Source organism: Amphiprion ocellaris, chromosome 21 (assembly GCF_022539595.1).
Source record: "Amphiprion ocellaris isolate individual 3 ecotype Okinawa chromosome 21, ASM2253959v1, whole genome shotgun sequence".
Classification (NCBI taxonomy): Eukaryota; Metazoa; Chordata; class Actinopteri; family Pomacentridae; genus Amphiprion; species Amphiprion ocellaris.
In genome coordinates this window covers 6,770,641-6,786,015 of record NC_072786.1, presented here as the reverse complement: position 1 = coordinate 6,786,015, position 15,375 = coordinate 6,770,641, and the positions used below count along the sequence as shown (strand labels likewise).

General features: G+C 37.9%; 1 protein-coding gene across 3 annotated transcripts in view; it reads left to right on the top strand.

Moving 5' to 3' along the window:
• grm8a (glutamate receptor, metabotropic 8a) overlaps positions 1-14,773 on the top strand; it is a 379,646-nt gene extending 364,873 nt beyond the window's left edge. For 2 of the 3 annotated variants that reach the window (XM_055006582.1, XM_055006583.1), the window contains one exon: positions 13,813-14,772. In XM_055006582.1, coding sequence (XP_054862557.1) covers positions 13,813-13,873 — 61 coding nt within the window. In that variant the 3' untranslated portion in view covers positions 13,874-14,772. Of the gene's footprint in view, positions 1-13,812 lie in introns of all 3 variants that reach the window. The other variant, XM_055006586.1, reaches the window with a different exon arrangement.
• Positions 14,774-15,375: the final 602 nt, after the last annotated feature.

The following is a 15,375-nucleotide window of genomic DNA, read 5'->3' as shown; positions in this document are numbered from 1 at the left end:
TTTCCTCCAGGAGGCTTTTTCTTTGTTCATGTGATCAGCAGCAAACTTCAGTCGAGCTTTTAGGTGCTGCTTGTAGATGAAGGGTTATCTTCTTGCATGGCAGCCTCTAAGCTCATGGCTATGTAAAACACACTTGACTGCAGCTTCTAATTTATTGCTCACCTGCTTTTTTGTAATTCTTGGTTTACCCCTTAACCATCCTGACCAATTGTCTCTCAACAGAAAATTATAGCTTGTGGTTTTTTTTTTTTCCTGATTGTGGAAGTGACAGATCTGTACCACAGTTCTGTACTCACAAACAAGTGTGTGCACTGTTGATTTTGGGATGTGAAACTACATTGAAATGGCTCCAGATGACATTCCTGAGTTGTTGAAGTCCATGATTTGCTTTGTCAGATCTGTGTTGAGCCACTGTAGAGTTTGTGGCTGAGTTTGATGGGTCTTATTTAAAGTGGCTCAGAGGAGTCACCAGCTTTAGTCAGTGCAATAGTCGTAATCACTCACAAGAAATTAAGAGGTTTTGTCACCAAGAAAATTTGATGAACACAACTTTCTCCATGACTAAAACTAATAATTCAGGGTAATCTATTTATATTTTTAACCCAACAGAATTTCTCATGTTTCCAGAAGACCTTTAATAAATTTGTGAACAAAACAAAATGCATTATTGCTGTTTGTGACAAAGACACTTATTTGTCTAGACCACTGACAAGTGCTAAATGTGGTCTACTTTTCTAAATTTCTGGCATAATGTATGAATAAAAGAGTCTGGCATGGAATTATTGTGCAGCTCAGACAAACAGAGTGTGCACCTGTCTATGCAGTCCATCTTCCTCTTTTCAGTAACTGTGTTTTCTGGGGAAATTATTTGCATGCATGTCATTAGCAAATTCCAAAACACAACGCTGCTAGATTATTGATTAGCACAGAACTCTAGGACAGACAACATGATGCTTTGCATTTTGTTATATTCCTAGTAATAATTTTTTCACAGTCAACAGGATTATAAAAACAACAGTTTATGTAGATGACTAAATATGATCAAATCTAAGTTACATATTTTAAATAAGTTACTAAAAAATAATAGAATTTTTAAGTTAATTTATTTTGTCAGTTGAAAAGTAAAATGAACTCACAAAAAAATCTATTTGCTCTATATGCATATTAAAGACATTACATAGTTTGGTTGCATTTGTACTGACTCTGCTCCTTCCCAAGGACTGAATGTTTGTTGTTGTTGTGCACGGAACCTTCAGATCACTGAAACTAGTCCTGTGCATATAGAGATGTACAGTAGTTATCTGACTTATCTCACTGACCCTGATAGTCCTGAGCAGAGTTTGGCTGAATACTCTGAATACTGAATATTGTTACACAAAATCTCCTCCTGTGTATCTCAGTCGTGAACCATGCAGGTCATAGTGTGCACCAAGAGCTTTGTTATAGTCAAAATTAAATGTATTTGTTGCCCAACATTAACTGAACATCTTCATGCTGTCTTGATGCTTTTTAACATATGCACAGATCAAAGTGTACTGGAGTGAGCTGTTGGAGTGTGTCATGTTCTTCTACCTAGTGTGTAATTAGTAAATGTACCTTTTTGTGCAGTGTACAGGACACGCCTCAGCTGGTTGGGAAAGTTAAAAATCATGGACATTACAGATTATAAATTTAGATTTGATGACCGCTGGGGAGTGAGAAAAAGATCCAACCATCAACGGGGCGTTCATTTGCTTTTGTAGACGTTTAGATAAAACAGTCCTGCACAGAGAAACTTCTTGGCCACGTTGTAACATTCAGTGAATTATGCAGCTGGTAAAATCTGTAATGTGGTTGATTTCTATTAATTGCCTAGTTGGATAACTAGGTTTTTATCATGTTATATTTGGTGTTTTTACTCCAAAATGTCAAAATGCAGAATGGAATATGTAGCTTGTCAAAGCATGCCATAGCTAGACGCTTGTTGCCAGTAATACTGCTCTAATGAGAGCTACATGTGTTTATTATTCAAATCTTGTTACCTGGAATAGAGCCACCAGACACACACTGTACATGTCCGTGAAGAGCCCTGTGTTTCAGGAAGCAGCATGCAAATTCATCAAAAATTTGTTTTTGCTGAATATTTACCTTTGGACTTGCTGAGGGATTTGAAATGTCAGAGATGTTTTTTTTTTTTTTTTTTCTGTCCCAAGTTTGCAAATTCATTTTCAGTTCCTGTCTTTATTCCGACTAAAGAATTACGATGTGCAGATTTACCTGTTGAGACTTCTGGTGTACAAGCTATGAAGTTAAAAAGCACCAGACAACTAAACTCGTTCATGTAATCAAAATCTTAAGATGTACTTTGTGCAGGAAGTCAGTTAAACAAGCAATACTATATTTGAGTCGCTATACCGGCATTAACGGTTTCAGAAGACTCTTGTCAAAACATGAATCAGATGAACTTCAAGAGAGATACATAATCGCTGAGTTAACTTTCTGTAAGCCAACTTTATTTAAAAACAATTAAATTAAATGCTGCATTCATTTCACAGTACAAAAATACGTGAACAGTACATGTTTACAAAGAAACAACGTGTACAGTGCAGTAAGTATGATTAACCCTCCTGTTAGAATCACCAATGATGTTCCTGGCTCAGTTTCAGCTGGGGCTTGTTTAATTATCCAAAAATGGCAGTAAACATTGTTTACATCTCATTATTAACTCCATTACAATCCATTTCAATCAATATTTAGTGCAGTGGTGTTCTGTACCCCTCACAGAACGTGGTTCAATGAGGATAATTTACTCGTTTTTCAGAAGAAACATGCATATTAAAGTTTTTTTAAAATGTACATAGGAAAGACCTACATATAAAATACGTCTACATTTTGGATTTTTTTCTTTTTATAGAGTTGATAAATTAACATGAGACACCTTGGGTGCTTTGGTAGCTCAACAGGTTGAGTGGGCGACTCGTAAACGGGGGATTAGGTCCCTGATGCAGTGATTGTGGGTTCAAATCCATCCCATGGTCCTTCGCTGCAAGTCCTCCCCCCATTCTTCTCCTCACTTTCCTGTCTCGCTCACTGCTGTCCTGGCAAGAAAGCTGAGAAAAAGACCCTCATACTGAAAATCCTTTCAACAATTCAAACTTCTTTTTTTTTTTTTTTTTTTTTTTAAACTTTACAATGGGTAAATTTGACCTACAACATATCAGAAGGGGTAAGAGTGATTTCTTTCCTGTGGGCTTCAACACTGATTACTTGACAAATTTAAACAATTAAACTTTGAAACAGCGTACGTTCAGCAGCTGACATGCATTGCTATGCAGCACACTGATGGGCACAAGCAGGGATCACCAACACAAACGCTTATTTGCATAACTGCACTCTCACATTTGAATGTCAAATAAACGATGTACTTGCAAATACGTGTAGCTCTGTCCTGCCTGATAATAACACTGTAGAAGTTTGGCTCAGAAAAGGTGACTGATGGTTGCAGCTTGAAAGGCAACAAATTGAAACATATTTTGCTCATTTTTAAAATGTCCAAGAAACAAGCAGAAATGGGGTTGGAAGTATGCAACATTATTACATACATACTATTGTGTTGAGTGTAATATATCAACAGTGAACCTTGGCATATAATTTGAATAATTCAAACACAAAACCCTGTTTGTTTTGCAGCTGCTGTGTGCCCTGAGAGCAGCACATGTACAATAACACTCCATGAACATGACAGAAACTGTCTTTAATGCTTTCTGTGTATGCTTGTTGACTTTAAGGCAGCGGCACAATATATCAAACTACACAGAGCAGATATCCTCCCACATCAGACTGTAGCAGAATCACTCTGTGTTCCTGACACAGCAGCCAGTGTCATGATGGAAAGAGCACATGGAACCTCACGTCAATGCAATATACAGTATATCAACCTCAATGAAGGGCCCTCCTCAGTGATCCAACCCCCCTCCATTCACACTGAAGACACACATCACATTGCAGCTGTCAGTTACACTACAACTTTCACTTTGAGACACTTTCACTGCTGGCTTTGTAGTAATACTTTATTGAAGAGCGTAAAAGAAATACTTTGTGTATATCCTCCTTATCTGGATTGGGATTTTTTTGCTGATATGTAAGATTTACCTTTATGTTGTTATCATGTGATCGTGCATCTCAGGCGATGTTGCAGACTCATGCAAAAGACTCTGAAAATGCGTCAAAATGTTTGCATTTTTCACCAGAAGGCTTCAGTTTATTGTAGCAAATGTCTTTCTTATATACCACTGCATAGTAACGCCAGCTGCCCAGCTTGGCTCAGGGTAAACGTACAAGACTCATGGGTTCAAAAGTTATACCAGAACATTAAGTTGGTTTGTACAATGTGTAAAAGTTACACTGGCATACATACAGCAGCACTGGTGCAGTGTATGAGCATCTGTTTCCTGCTCTCTGTGCTCGCATGTACTATATTTTAATACTGAGAAATTCCCAGTAAAGTTGTTCTCATTTACATATTTTTCTGGTTCTGTTGTCAGGAGAAGGAACAGCTATGAAATAGGGACTGAAATGCAGCTAATTAAAGCTACATGTTAACTAGCATTTACTTCCGTTGTTGGACAAACAAGTTAAAGACGGCTGTGTTGTGAATTTGGCTGTATTTTAATAGAGCTTGAAGCTACTACCAAAGTCAGAGAACAATTACACAATAATGAGAAAAGGAGTTTCTTTAGCTGGTTCTTGTTTGTGGAATAAAATTGTCATCCAAGTCCGTGTTGCAGCTTGGTTAATACAGCAGTTCAGCTACACGTTTAGCTCAGAGCAGCATTTTCTTTGATAGTGGACGGCTTTGACGACAGAGGCTCTAGAAAATAAGATGAACCTGTGGCCGGTGCTGATCAGGAATATGGTTCTGGTCTTTTTTTGAATCAGATGAAGGAATCTCAGTTGTCAGAGTTTTTGAGGCCAAATTTCCAACGTAGGAAGTCAGGAAATGTCACAAGTCTAATCTGTAAAGACAACAACACAAGAAGAAAAATCACCGTAAAAACATTCAAAGTTTAAATATGATATATATTATTTACCCCTACTCCGGCTTCCTCCCACAGTCCAAAAATATGCTGAGGTTAATTGATCATTCTAAATTGCCCGTAGGTGTGAATGTGAGAGTGATTGTTTGTCTCTGTATGTAGCCCTGTGACAGACTGGTGACCTGTCTAGGGTGTCCCCTGCCTTCACCTGAGTCAGCTGGGATAGACTCCAGCCCCCCCCCATGACCCTAGTGAGGATTAAGCGGTGTATAGATAATGGATGGATGGATTATTTACCCCTGAGCTTCCAATCATAAAAAGGCATTTTTAGTTTCTTCACTGACCCAAGAAAGTGGATGAAATGAATGAATGAAACAACAAAATACTAAAACGCCACAAAAACAATAAGAAACCAGGTTCCCCTCAAAGCAGATCACAGACAAGACACTTTTAAACTAAAGTAATAGTTTAAAGTTTATCCTAACTCCTCAAATGTAAAATGAATCAACAGCTATTAAAATCTAAATGCGTATGTTTGGCTGTTCCCAGGTCAGATATTAATATGAGAAGAACACCATGACAGCAGTGCAGCATTCATTGAGTCAACGCTCGAATCAGACTCCAGGTGAGTATCGATGCTTGAAGTGAGGTGGAATGCACTCGGTAGCATTCATGCACTCTTCAAGTGTGCAGCTGAAGTAAAGCTGGGATACACATTCACACAAAGCGCTCTGCTGCCGACCCCCCTCAGAACGGTGTGAGGCCACAGTGACCTCAGGTACTGATGCAGTAGTGGGGAAAGCTGCCAGATAAAGGGAGATGTCAACTTGATTCAGCAGCAGGTGAAACCATTTTAGCCACATTTAAGCAGGCCTGCGGCTTGCTTTTAAGCCCTGTGTGTGGATGCATGTGTGCATGTGTACTGCTGGATGGAGGTAGCAGCTGCTGGAAGTAGCTGATTGCCAACCAGTGTGTTCTGGCACTAGACCAGGAGGCAAAGTAAGTTGTTTCAAGTGCATGCGGAAGTCATGCACTTGATTAATCCTCTTCAAGTGCAAATTTGTGTGATGTGACTGACTTGGTCTAATTACAGTTTATTACAGAAAAGCTTCAAGTGATTTGAGTCAATATTTGTTAGAAAAAAAAGTGAGAATGATGACTGTCACTCCTGTTTATTACAGTTTCTTGAATATCTTTTGGCAATTTGTCGCTTTTTTCTCTGTTTTCTTTTGAATTCATAGTCTTCTGGGGATACACACTAATGATTTAATTATATAATGAATAGAATTCCTTGTCTTGTTCTCTAGTAATTTGATATTTTTGGTTTTCAGTCTCACAAGTGTTAAGATTAACCACCATGAAATTTGGAAAAGACCTGAATGTCCTCTTTTAGAGGATTTGGGGATGCCTCAACTTTCTATTTATTTATTTTTTTTTGGCAAAATACTTTCATTTTTGACCAAACATTGACAACTTCCATGTGTGCCATAATTTGGCAATTACCAACTTTAGCATGTTAACATTTATCTGTGTCTAATCCATTCTAAAAGAACAGGGGTGTCAAACTCATTTTAGTTTAGGGGCCACATTCAGCCCAATTTGATCTCAAATGGGCCGGAGCAGTAAAATCACAGCATAATAACCTATAAATAGCCACAACTCCAAATATTTCCTTTGTTTTACTGCAAAAAAGTACATTCTGAAAATGTTCACATTTACGGAATTATCTTTTTACTAAACATCATGAGCAACCTGAAATTTCTGAAGAAAAATAAGTTCAATTTCAGCAACATTATGCGTCAGTTTATCATTTATACATTACAACTTCCAGATCACAGAGTGTCTATAAAGGCACAAAACATTTAGTCACAGGTATCTGGAACTGAATGATATACTTTATGATCAAAACGACAAAAGTCACACAAAAAGTCAAAACACAACAAAAAAACCTAAATATTACAAAAATGAGACATAAAATGACAAAAACGAGGCACAAAACAACAAAAAATGAGATAAACAACACAAAACAAAAAAGACAAAAAAATTACACAAAAAAGTAAGTGACAAAAAAAATTGACAAATGACAAAAATGAGAGAAAAAATTACATAAATGACACAAACGAGACCAAAAATGACAAAAATGAGAAACACAATGATAAAAAAGTAGACAAACAACACCAGTGAGGCAAAAAAAAACCACAAAACGAAAAAAAGGATTTGCAAAACGAATAAAGCAAAACACAGAATGACAAAAATAAGACAAAAAAACCACAAGCGAGACAGAAAGGAAACACAAAACAACAAAAATGAGAAACAAAATGACAAAAATATGAGACAAATGACAAAACTCAACAACAAAAAAACAACAAAAACAAGACAAAATATTTAAAAAATTTGCAGTTATGTCTTCTCTGTAATTTTTACACTTTACAAAGTCGTCCCACGGGCCGGATTGGACCCTCTGGAGGGCCAGTTTTGACCCACGGGCCGCATGTTTGACACCCCTGTAATAGAATGAATTAAATCAGTATTGATTGTTTTAAATTAGTTCGACCGTCATCACAGCTTTCCACTTTACATTACTTGACATGTTGGTACCGACTTTTAATATTTCCAGACTCATTTTACTGCATCCTGTGTCTGCAATTTCCATACTAAAATTTCATGCAAATATTTCTGTTTAGAGTTCTGAAGCATAACAGTGGAACCTCCGTACATTTGACTGACCTGTTTTGTTTGTTTGGTTTTTTTTTCCATCTCATACTTCCTTGACCACAAGTTGTCAGGCAGGAACTTAGTCTCTATGGAAACAGTGGTTCAAATCTGACAGGGAAATGTAGAGGAGGAGAAGAAAGCAGTGAGGAGGACAGAGAGCTAATTCATGCTTCATGCAAAAAAATGCATAATTGCAGGAAAAACAGCAGGTTGGCTATGCATTTTGTATTTTGCTTTTGCACACCCCCAGACTTTAGAATTTTCAAGAGGACCTTCTTGAAGGTGCATTATGGGAGAAAGGAAGGGTTTGTTTGGCAGCAGGATACAGGAGAAATAAGGTTTACTGTTATGTAGCTGTATTTTGCAGATTTCTGAAACCGAAAGAAATGAAAACTGATAAAAAATCAGGAATGTAAGTGAAAGTGTATTGTCTAAATCCACTGAATATATTTTATTATTCTGACTATAACACTATAACAGCACATTACTGGATCTGTCTTCTTATTTTACCGAGGAAATTGACTGATCACAACAAATTCTGGGTATGATGCATCCCTTGAGGCTGCCTTGTTGTCGATCCTTGTCATCCCTTGAAGGCTCGATCTCAAAAGAATTCCTCTGAGCTTTCAGACATGGAAAAGGCACTTAAGGTGGCAGTACAATTTCCCTAAGGAGATGCGTTGAAGGGAAATCAACAAGTGTCAGAGACAACAAGTGCAACAGATGAAAGGCAAGCTGATCCAGGAATGGGAAGAGAGTCGGGGAAATAAAAAAACATACCAGGAATTACAGGGAAGGAAGTCAGATGGCAGGTTCATACGACATAATCACTGAGACATTTCTGTTTTAAAATCCAAAACTTCTTTTATGGTGAAACCCCGTGTCCATGGAACCTGGGCATTTTAGGGCTTCTGGTCCTGTTTTACTTTAGAAACTCCACTCTTGCATTTTAATATGGATGGACAGAAAGGGCGCCTTTTAAAAACAACCGAGTCTTAATTGTCGAAATCACTCACTATACCCACTATATAGGGTGATCCCCGTTTTGTAGTCCTGTCCAGATGTTCAGCTCTAACTGTTAAACCCTATATAGTGCCCTCAAAATATCCCACTGTGCACCATGAAGGGTAGTGTGCCACCGATGGTCACTAACCAAGCAACATGTACCATTATGCATTGAACATGAAAACTTGTGCAAATGTAAGTGATTTCTCATTTAGGTTATAATGTTGAATTTGATGTTGCTACAGCACAAATCACGGCTAGCGAGTGACATGATTAATCCTGGCCTGCCTCGAGTAAGCGTCCATAATGTTACTTTTGCAGACGTGCTGCCTACATACTTCATTAGTGGTTCCTCGTTAGGGAGTAGGGAACGAGTGGGTGATATGGGACACAGCCAAAGACATCAGCTTTGACCATAGGTGGTTAATTCAACATGGATTACGAATTGTAGGTGTTGTTACTCCACCAAGGAACGCAGTGGAGTTATGTGATGATTGGCATTGGTCTGTCTGTCTGTCTGTTAGCAACATTGCTCAAAAACAGCCCAACGGATTTGAATGAAATTTTCAGGGAAAGTCAGAAATGGCACAAAGACCAAGTGATTAGATTTTGGCAGTGATGCTGCTTATAGTCTGGATCCAAGGATTTGTTAAAGATTTCTGTATAATGGTGAGGTAGCGTCACTGTAACTATGACTACAAGTGAACACGATTGCGATCCTACCACAAATTGACTGCTTCAGACCACACAGGAAATCAGGAATCGTACGATTGAGCAGCCTTGGTGGGGTACTGCACTCTCTGAGTGCTTTTCTTGTTGACCTTGTGCTCTTTGCTAACAGCTGTTGTGCAAGAATTTAAGGTAATCTCTGACTTTTCTTTTTGCCATTAAATAGAATTTTCTATAACTAAGAAACTACTGAATGGTGATATGATAAAAGGGTTGATCGAAAAGTTCAGAGACTGTTCTCAGTGCGTCTTCAAGGAGCACGTCAAGGTCAAACGAATGCAACATGTGCAAGGAATTCCTGTCATAGTTAGGATGTTGCATGACTCCACAACATTAACATCAGGAGCTGTGTTACAGATGTTTTTGGGACGACAGGTAGGAGCACATTTAGGCTGCAAACTGTAGCAGTGAAGAAAACATCTTACTGTGTGTCTTTCAGTACTCAGATGATCCAACCTTCATGTCGAGGATCATCCCTGGTGATGAGGCGAGGGATCTGTAGCTACCACTGAGAGAAGAAACAGTAATTTTTACAATGGAAGAGCCTTTAGTTGGACGCCCAGAACCCATGAACAGGGGCTATAGTCCCCGATGCAGCAGCCTGGGTTCAATTCAAGCTCACGGCCCTTTGCTGCAAGTCTTCCCCTGATTCTTCTCCCTACTTTCCTGTCTGCCTCTTTACTAAACAGTGCAGTAAAGCCAACAAAAAGGCCAAAAAAAAAACCCAACTTTGAAAGAGCTTTCAGTTTCCAGAAAAACAGACGTGGTGCATCCAGGCAGCAGTGTGGTTGTTGTTTTCTGTAACATTCATGATTGTGCACCTGGACCTTGGGTCAGACTATTTAGCTAATTGTCTAGAATTCTGAGGTCTCTGAGGAAGAACATTCAGTACAAACCACCTGAACTGTGGCGTGAAGGCCTCCATTATGCTCCCAGTCACCCCTCAGTGACTACACAGGCGTTTTTGCCATAGCAACACAATTGTGAAAATGGAATTCAAGTTGAAAGGTTGCTTTTTTTTGGACACAGTTGAAGAGATCCAATATAACAGGACTTCCAGGGAGCGTTAATAGCATTGCGGAGGTGCTGGGAGGTGCTTTACTGCTGCACAAAGATACTAGTTTGGCAACTTGATGGCAGCCCCTTCTTGTGGGAGGCAAAATGCAATCTGCAGCAGATTTTACTCTGATGCAACATATATCAAAAGGATGGAAAAATGTGGAAATAAATGATTTGTCTGAAAGATTACTTTGAAAGCAGAGGAAACATGAATAGTTTATTCATTTCTGTGTTTCTGAGGTCCTTTCCTGCACATTGCTTTTGTAATACAATAAAACAGCATCAGGACTTTCCAGCAACACTTATGAAGTCAAAGTGAAGTTTACAAGAACAGTAGATGTGATACACTGGGTCTAAAATGCTCTTCATCTTTTCCATTACTCTTAAAGCCAGAGATGATGTAGAGAATAAACCACCGCGGATGTATTCGTCTCACAGTTCTTTGGAGCCAGTGATATATTTGGCTCATTTTTAGTAGAAGCAGTGGTTCCAGAACAGACTGTAAGCAGAATGAAATGGAAGAAAATATTGATTTAACATTACTTTTGAAACAGTAGAACCATTATCTGCACAATAGCTTAGGCCTCCTGGAGACGCATTTTTGATCCGAGCTGTTTTCCAAATGATTACTGTTGAGAAAGTACAACACATCGTGGGCCACTCATAAAGTTATGGCTCATTTTTAGGATATTTATTGCGGCATAGTTATGTTTTATGGAGGCTGAGTCCTTTTTAAAACATTACAAGGCTCTGGTGGGGAATTGAGAGTCTGACTAGCTGTGATTTCTGAGCTCGTTTTTCACACTGAAGTTTCCATCCTGCTACCATCTAATCACACGAGGCTGAACTTCAATCAGTAATTGGCTCCGACTTTAACCAGCAAACAGCAAGTAGAAGTAAAGCAGAGCTGCCTTTAGTTCAGTTCTCTCATGGAACATTTCTCCACAAAGACAGCCGACTTAAAACTTTAGTTTACTGCTAATTAAAATTTATAAAACTATAGACTAATATCCCTAATTAGTAACTATTAAGTAGCCATCAATTTACCTGTTCTATTACAACTTTTAGTTTAGCTGAGTGTTGTTTTCCTGATCTGAAAAAGTCCAAGCATTCTGTGTGCTCTTTTTTCTTATGTTTGCACGTTTTTTTGATGATTTTGCCACAAACAACAAGAAGGCTTCAGCTAAACAAACATTTTGTGGACAAGTAAAGCATTTTAATGGTAGAATTACATCTTCATATTCTCACAGCTTTTAGTTGACACCTAAGAGTTTCATCATTTTACATAATTTTCACTCCATGGAACCTTATTTATTTATTTTGCAATCAACAAACTTAACAACACAAATATAACTTGTGAAATTGAAAATTAATGTCAAATTAAGTTGGAATAGCTTGACTAAATTCAACTTAACTGTTTGATTTAGCATTTAATAAGACAGTTTGGAGAGTTTCCCTTCAAAAAAACAATTTGTGTTTTTAATTTTTCTTCATTTTAAACAATTTAACGGTAGAACTACATCCTCATATTCTAACAGCTTTTAGTTTACACCTAAGAGTTTCACTATTTTACATAGTTTTCACTCTAGATAGATAGATAGATAGATAGATAGATAGAATAACACAATGCACACAGTGTACATATATAGTCATTTTCTCCTTCTAGAAGAAATATAAATGTTCACAGGAAAAAATAAATAAAAAATGGGACCTTATTTATAATCAACAAATCTAACAACAGAAATATAATTTGTAAAACTGAAAAGTTACGTCAAATTAAGTTGAAATAACTTGACTAAATCCAACTTAACTCCACAGGTTTGGTCCGATTTTCTTAACTGAATATTATTGTCAGTCATTCCTTTAGTCTTTTTCCTTTTCATTGACTCCAGGGTTGTGGCACCTGTTGACATAACTACCTCAAGTTTCTTTTTTAAAATGCACAATTTTAGTATTTAAACATATTTAGTTAGTTAGTTTCACCTAACACAACAATACGTCAGATTCTTGTTGCATCTTATTACTTCTGGAGTGTTTGCAGTTGCACGTCCACCGATATTTATTTCAAGGCAGCGCAGAAAAGCATAAAAATATATTATTAATGTGTTCCGGTAAGTAGAAGACTGTGCAGGTTTTGCACTGTGGATGGGACAAGAAGTCATGAAAGTGAAACCTCTGATGTCTGAAGGAGGATAAATCGGTTTGTAAAGTCAGTTTCTCTGTACAGACTTTAGTGTCCTGGTGGCGTCCATCAGTTTCATCACTAGTAAACTGACTGACAGATTAAAATAGTTCAAGTCCAGCCTGAAGCCTGTTCTGTTTCACATACTCTGCCTTTTTCTTTGTTTCCATTACCCTCAAACTATGTTTTTGGCTTTCATCATTCTCTCTTAATGTTATACTTCTTTCTAAACCATGTTCTGTCTCCAACCACTTCTGAATTTCTCAGTAATTAACTTTGTTAGCAGAACTTTCTCACATTCATTCCTATAAAGCTTTTTTCCTCCATCATCTTTAATTCACCTTGTCTCTTTGTCAGGAGTATGTCTGTCACATTTCACTTACAGTTTTCTTTGCTATGTTTCTCTTTCAGTTTTATTTACTGTCACTGTTGTGTTTTTCTTTTCTCATTCCTCTTAACCTATGTTTTCTTTCAGTCCCTGCCACTGTCAGTATGTCTCAGTCTCACTGACACTTGTCTCTTTTTTCTTTCTTTCTATTTTGTTTTTCTGGAATGTCACTTTCAACCTTGTCTTACCTCTCTTGCTTGTTTGTGCTTTCTTCTTTGTTTTCCTCCCCCTAGAATTTCTGATTTTCTCAAGTGTACAGTAAATGTAAAGATAGATTTGAGATGGAGGCACAGATCAAGGATTGCCAGTTTACCTAAACTTCCTTAATTAGTAAGTTTGCAAATTTTTTGATTTGCAAAGCAGCAGCTCTTGATGCAATCAGACTCCTTCAGGCACATTCTGTTTGTGTAGAAGAGTTGTGTATGTTAGGGTTTGTCTGAAATCACCAAGTAAAGAAAGTAAAGGTAATAGTGATTTAGAATGCCCAACATGTACTCTACAGTTTAAACTGATTAAAACTGTGTTAGAACCACTCCAACATGATCCACCTAACATACCACCAGAGAAACCACACCTCTGACCAGCATTTTACCGTATATCGAGCTTAAAGGGGAAAAGAAGCACTCAGTAAAGTTAGCATAAATCACTACATGTATTTCTGCTCTGATCAGAAGGCATATAACATACATGAACATTTTTTTTGTGTCTTTTCTCCAAAGGGCGCTGCCATCTTGGAATACGACGGCCGGTGACGTCACTGGATTCGTTAGCTTAGCTTAGGTTTAGAGACAAGACAGTGAAAGTCAGACTGTGGACAGTAGAGACGGTGCAAGATGGAGACTGAGGAACCTCAGATCATCAGAAGACAAAAAGGAGGCCTTGACTTTCATAGAGTTAAAGCCATGAAACAGACTGCTTTCACAAACTACAGTTAAAAGCGAAAGCTAAAATGCGCTGGCTAGCGGCACTCGAGAAAGATCGTCTGATAGCAGTCTGACTCCAGGATTTGGAGTGAACACTTTTTGGAGGAAGATTTCATTCAGAAGAAAGGTGGTGGAGTCCAACAGCGGAGCAACAGACTAAAGCCTGACGCTGTCCCATCTGTGTTTAACCCTTTGATGCACAGCATGGCTCAAAAGTGACCCATATCCAATGGAAAATGGGTACCTCTTCACAAGCTATAACATTGATCTACTGACCAACATACTCTGAGAACAGCCATACAGCGGCATGAGTTCGCTACAGGAAAACGGTGCTAAACAACAAACAAAAAGAGCTGCATTTACTGTCACACACATGTAGCTGTTTGATGAGAACGTCGTCACTGACGGCAATAAAGTTCAACACAACGCCTCCAAATGTCTCTGACTGAACACTCTGAACACCTTTTGTCCTCCAGGAAAAAGATTTCCATCACATCTTTGCAGCATCGGAGTTATCAGATGGGAGCATAGCTAGACAATGTAGCAGCCAAAATGATTGCCATGAATAAAAAATGAACTGCAATCACTTTAAACACCCGCCATCAAAGTATTCTAAACTCAATCACTTCATACCATAGACCAGCATCTCCAACCTTTGTTGAACCAAGCAAGACAGTTTTCTACAGACCAATCGTTGCGCACAAAACAAATAATAATCTTTTTTTGTCATTATTATTTTTTTTAAATGTCCTAAACAAATAAAATTACTTTTTATTGCTAAATATGTATTTACTTTTTCTTCTGTCTCAGCCTCTCCCTGTCTCCTCTCGCTCTCCAGAGATGTTTGTTTTTTATTAATTTTGCCAGGGGTTAGATTGACGGCTTCATTTAACGGCCCGGCATGAAAACTGACAGTCAAGTAGGGAAACAAGCACAGATGGAAGTGACGGGAAGATGATCTGTTCATGTTTTAAAATAAAACACCATGCAGATTCTTCTGGAAATAAAGCAAAAAATACAACATTTTTATTCTTTCTGTGTAGCCTGATGCCATAAACTACACGTGAGTCCTCCGCCAGAGCTCAGAGCTGATGCAAACATCTAGAAAATATTTATTATCTTGACTTTAGGTTTTCCAAAGCAGTCAATCAAGACTCCAAAGTTTAGATAATCCTCATGTTTCTTCCTTTTGCAATGTGTGCTAAAAAAAAATGTTCAGCACGGTTTTTCCATAATTTTTTAAAAAAAAGTACAACAAATTGTAACGTCAAGCAGCAAATTAAAATTACCATTGCAGGGTTTCCACGTAGTGATTTAAATGCATTCATTAGTGGGTTTACAGTGGTCTCAACTGGTCTG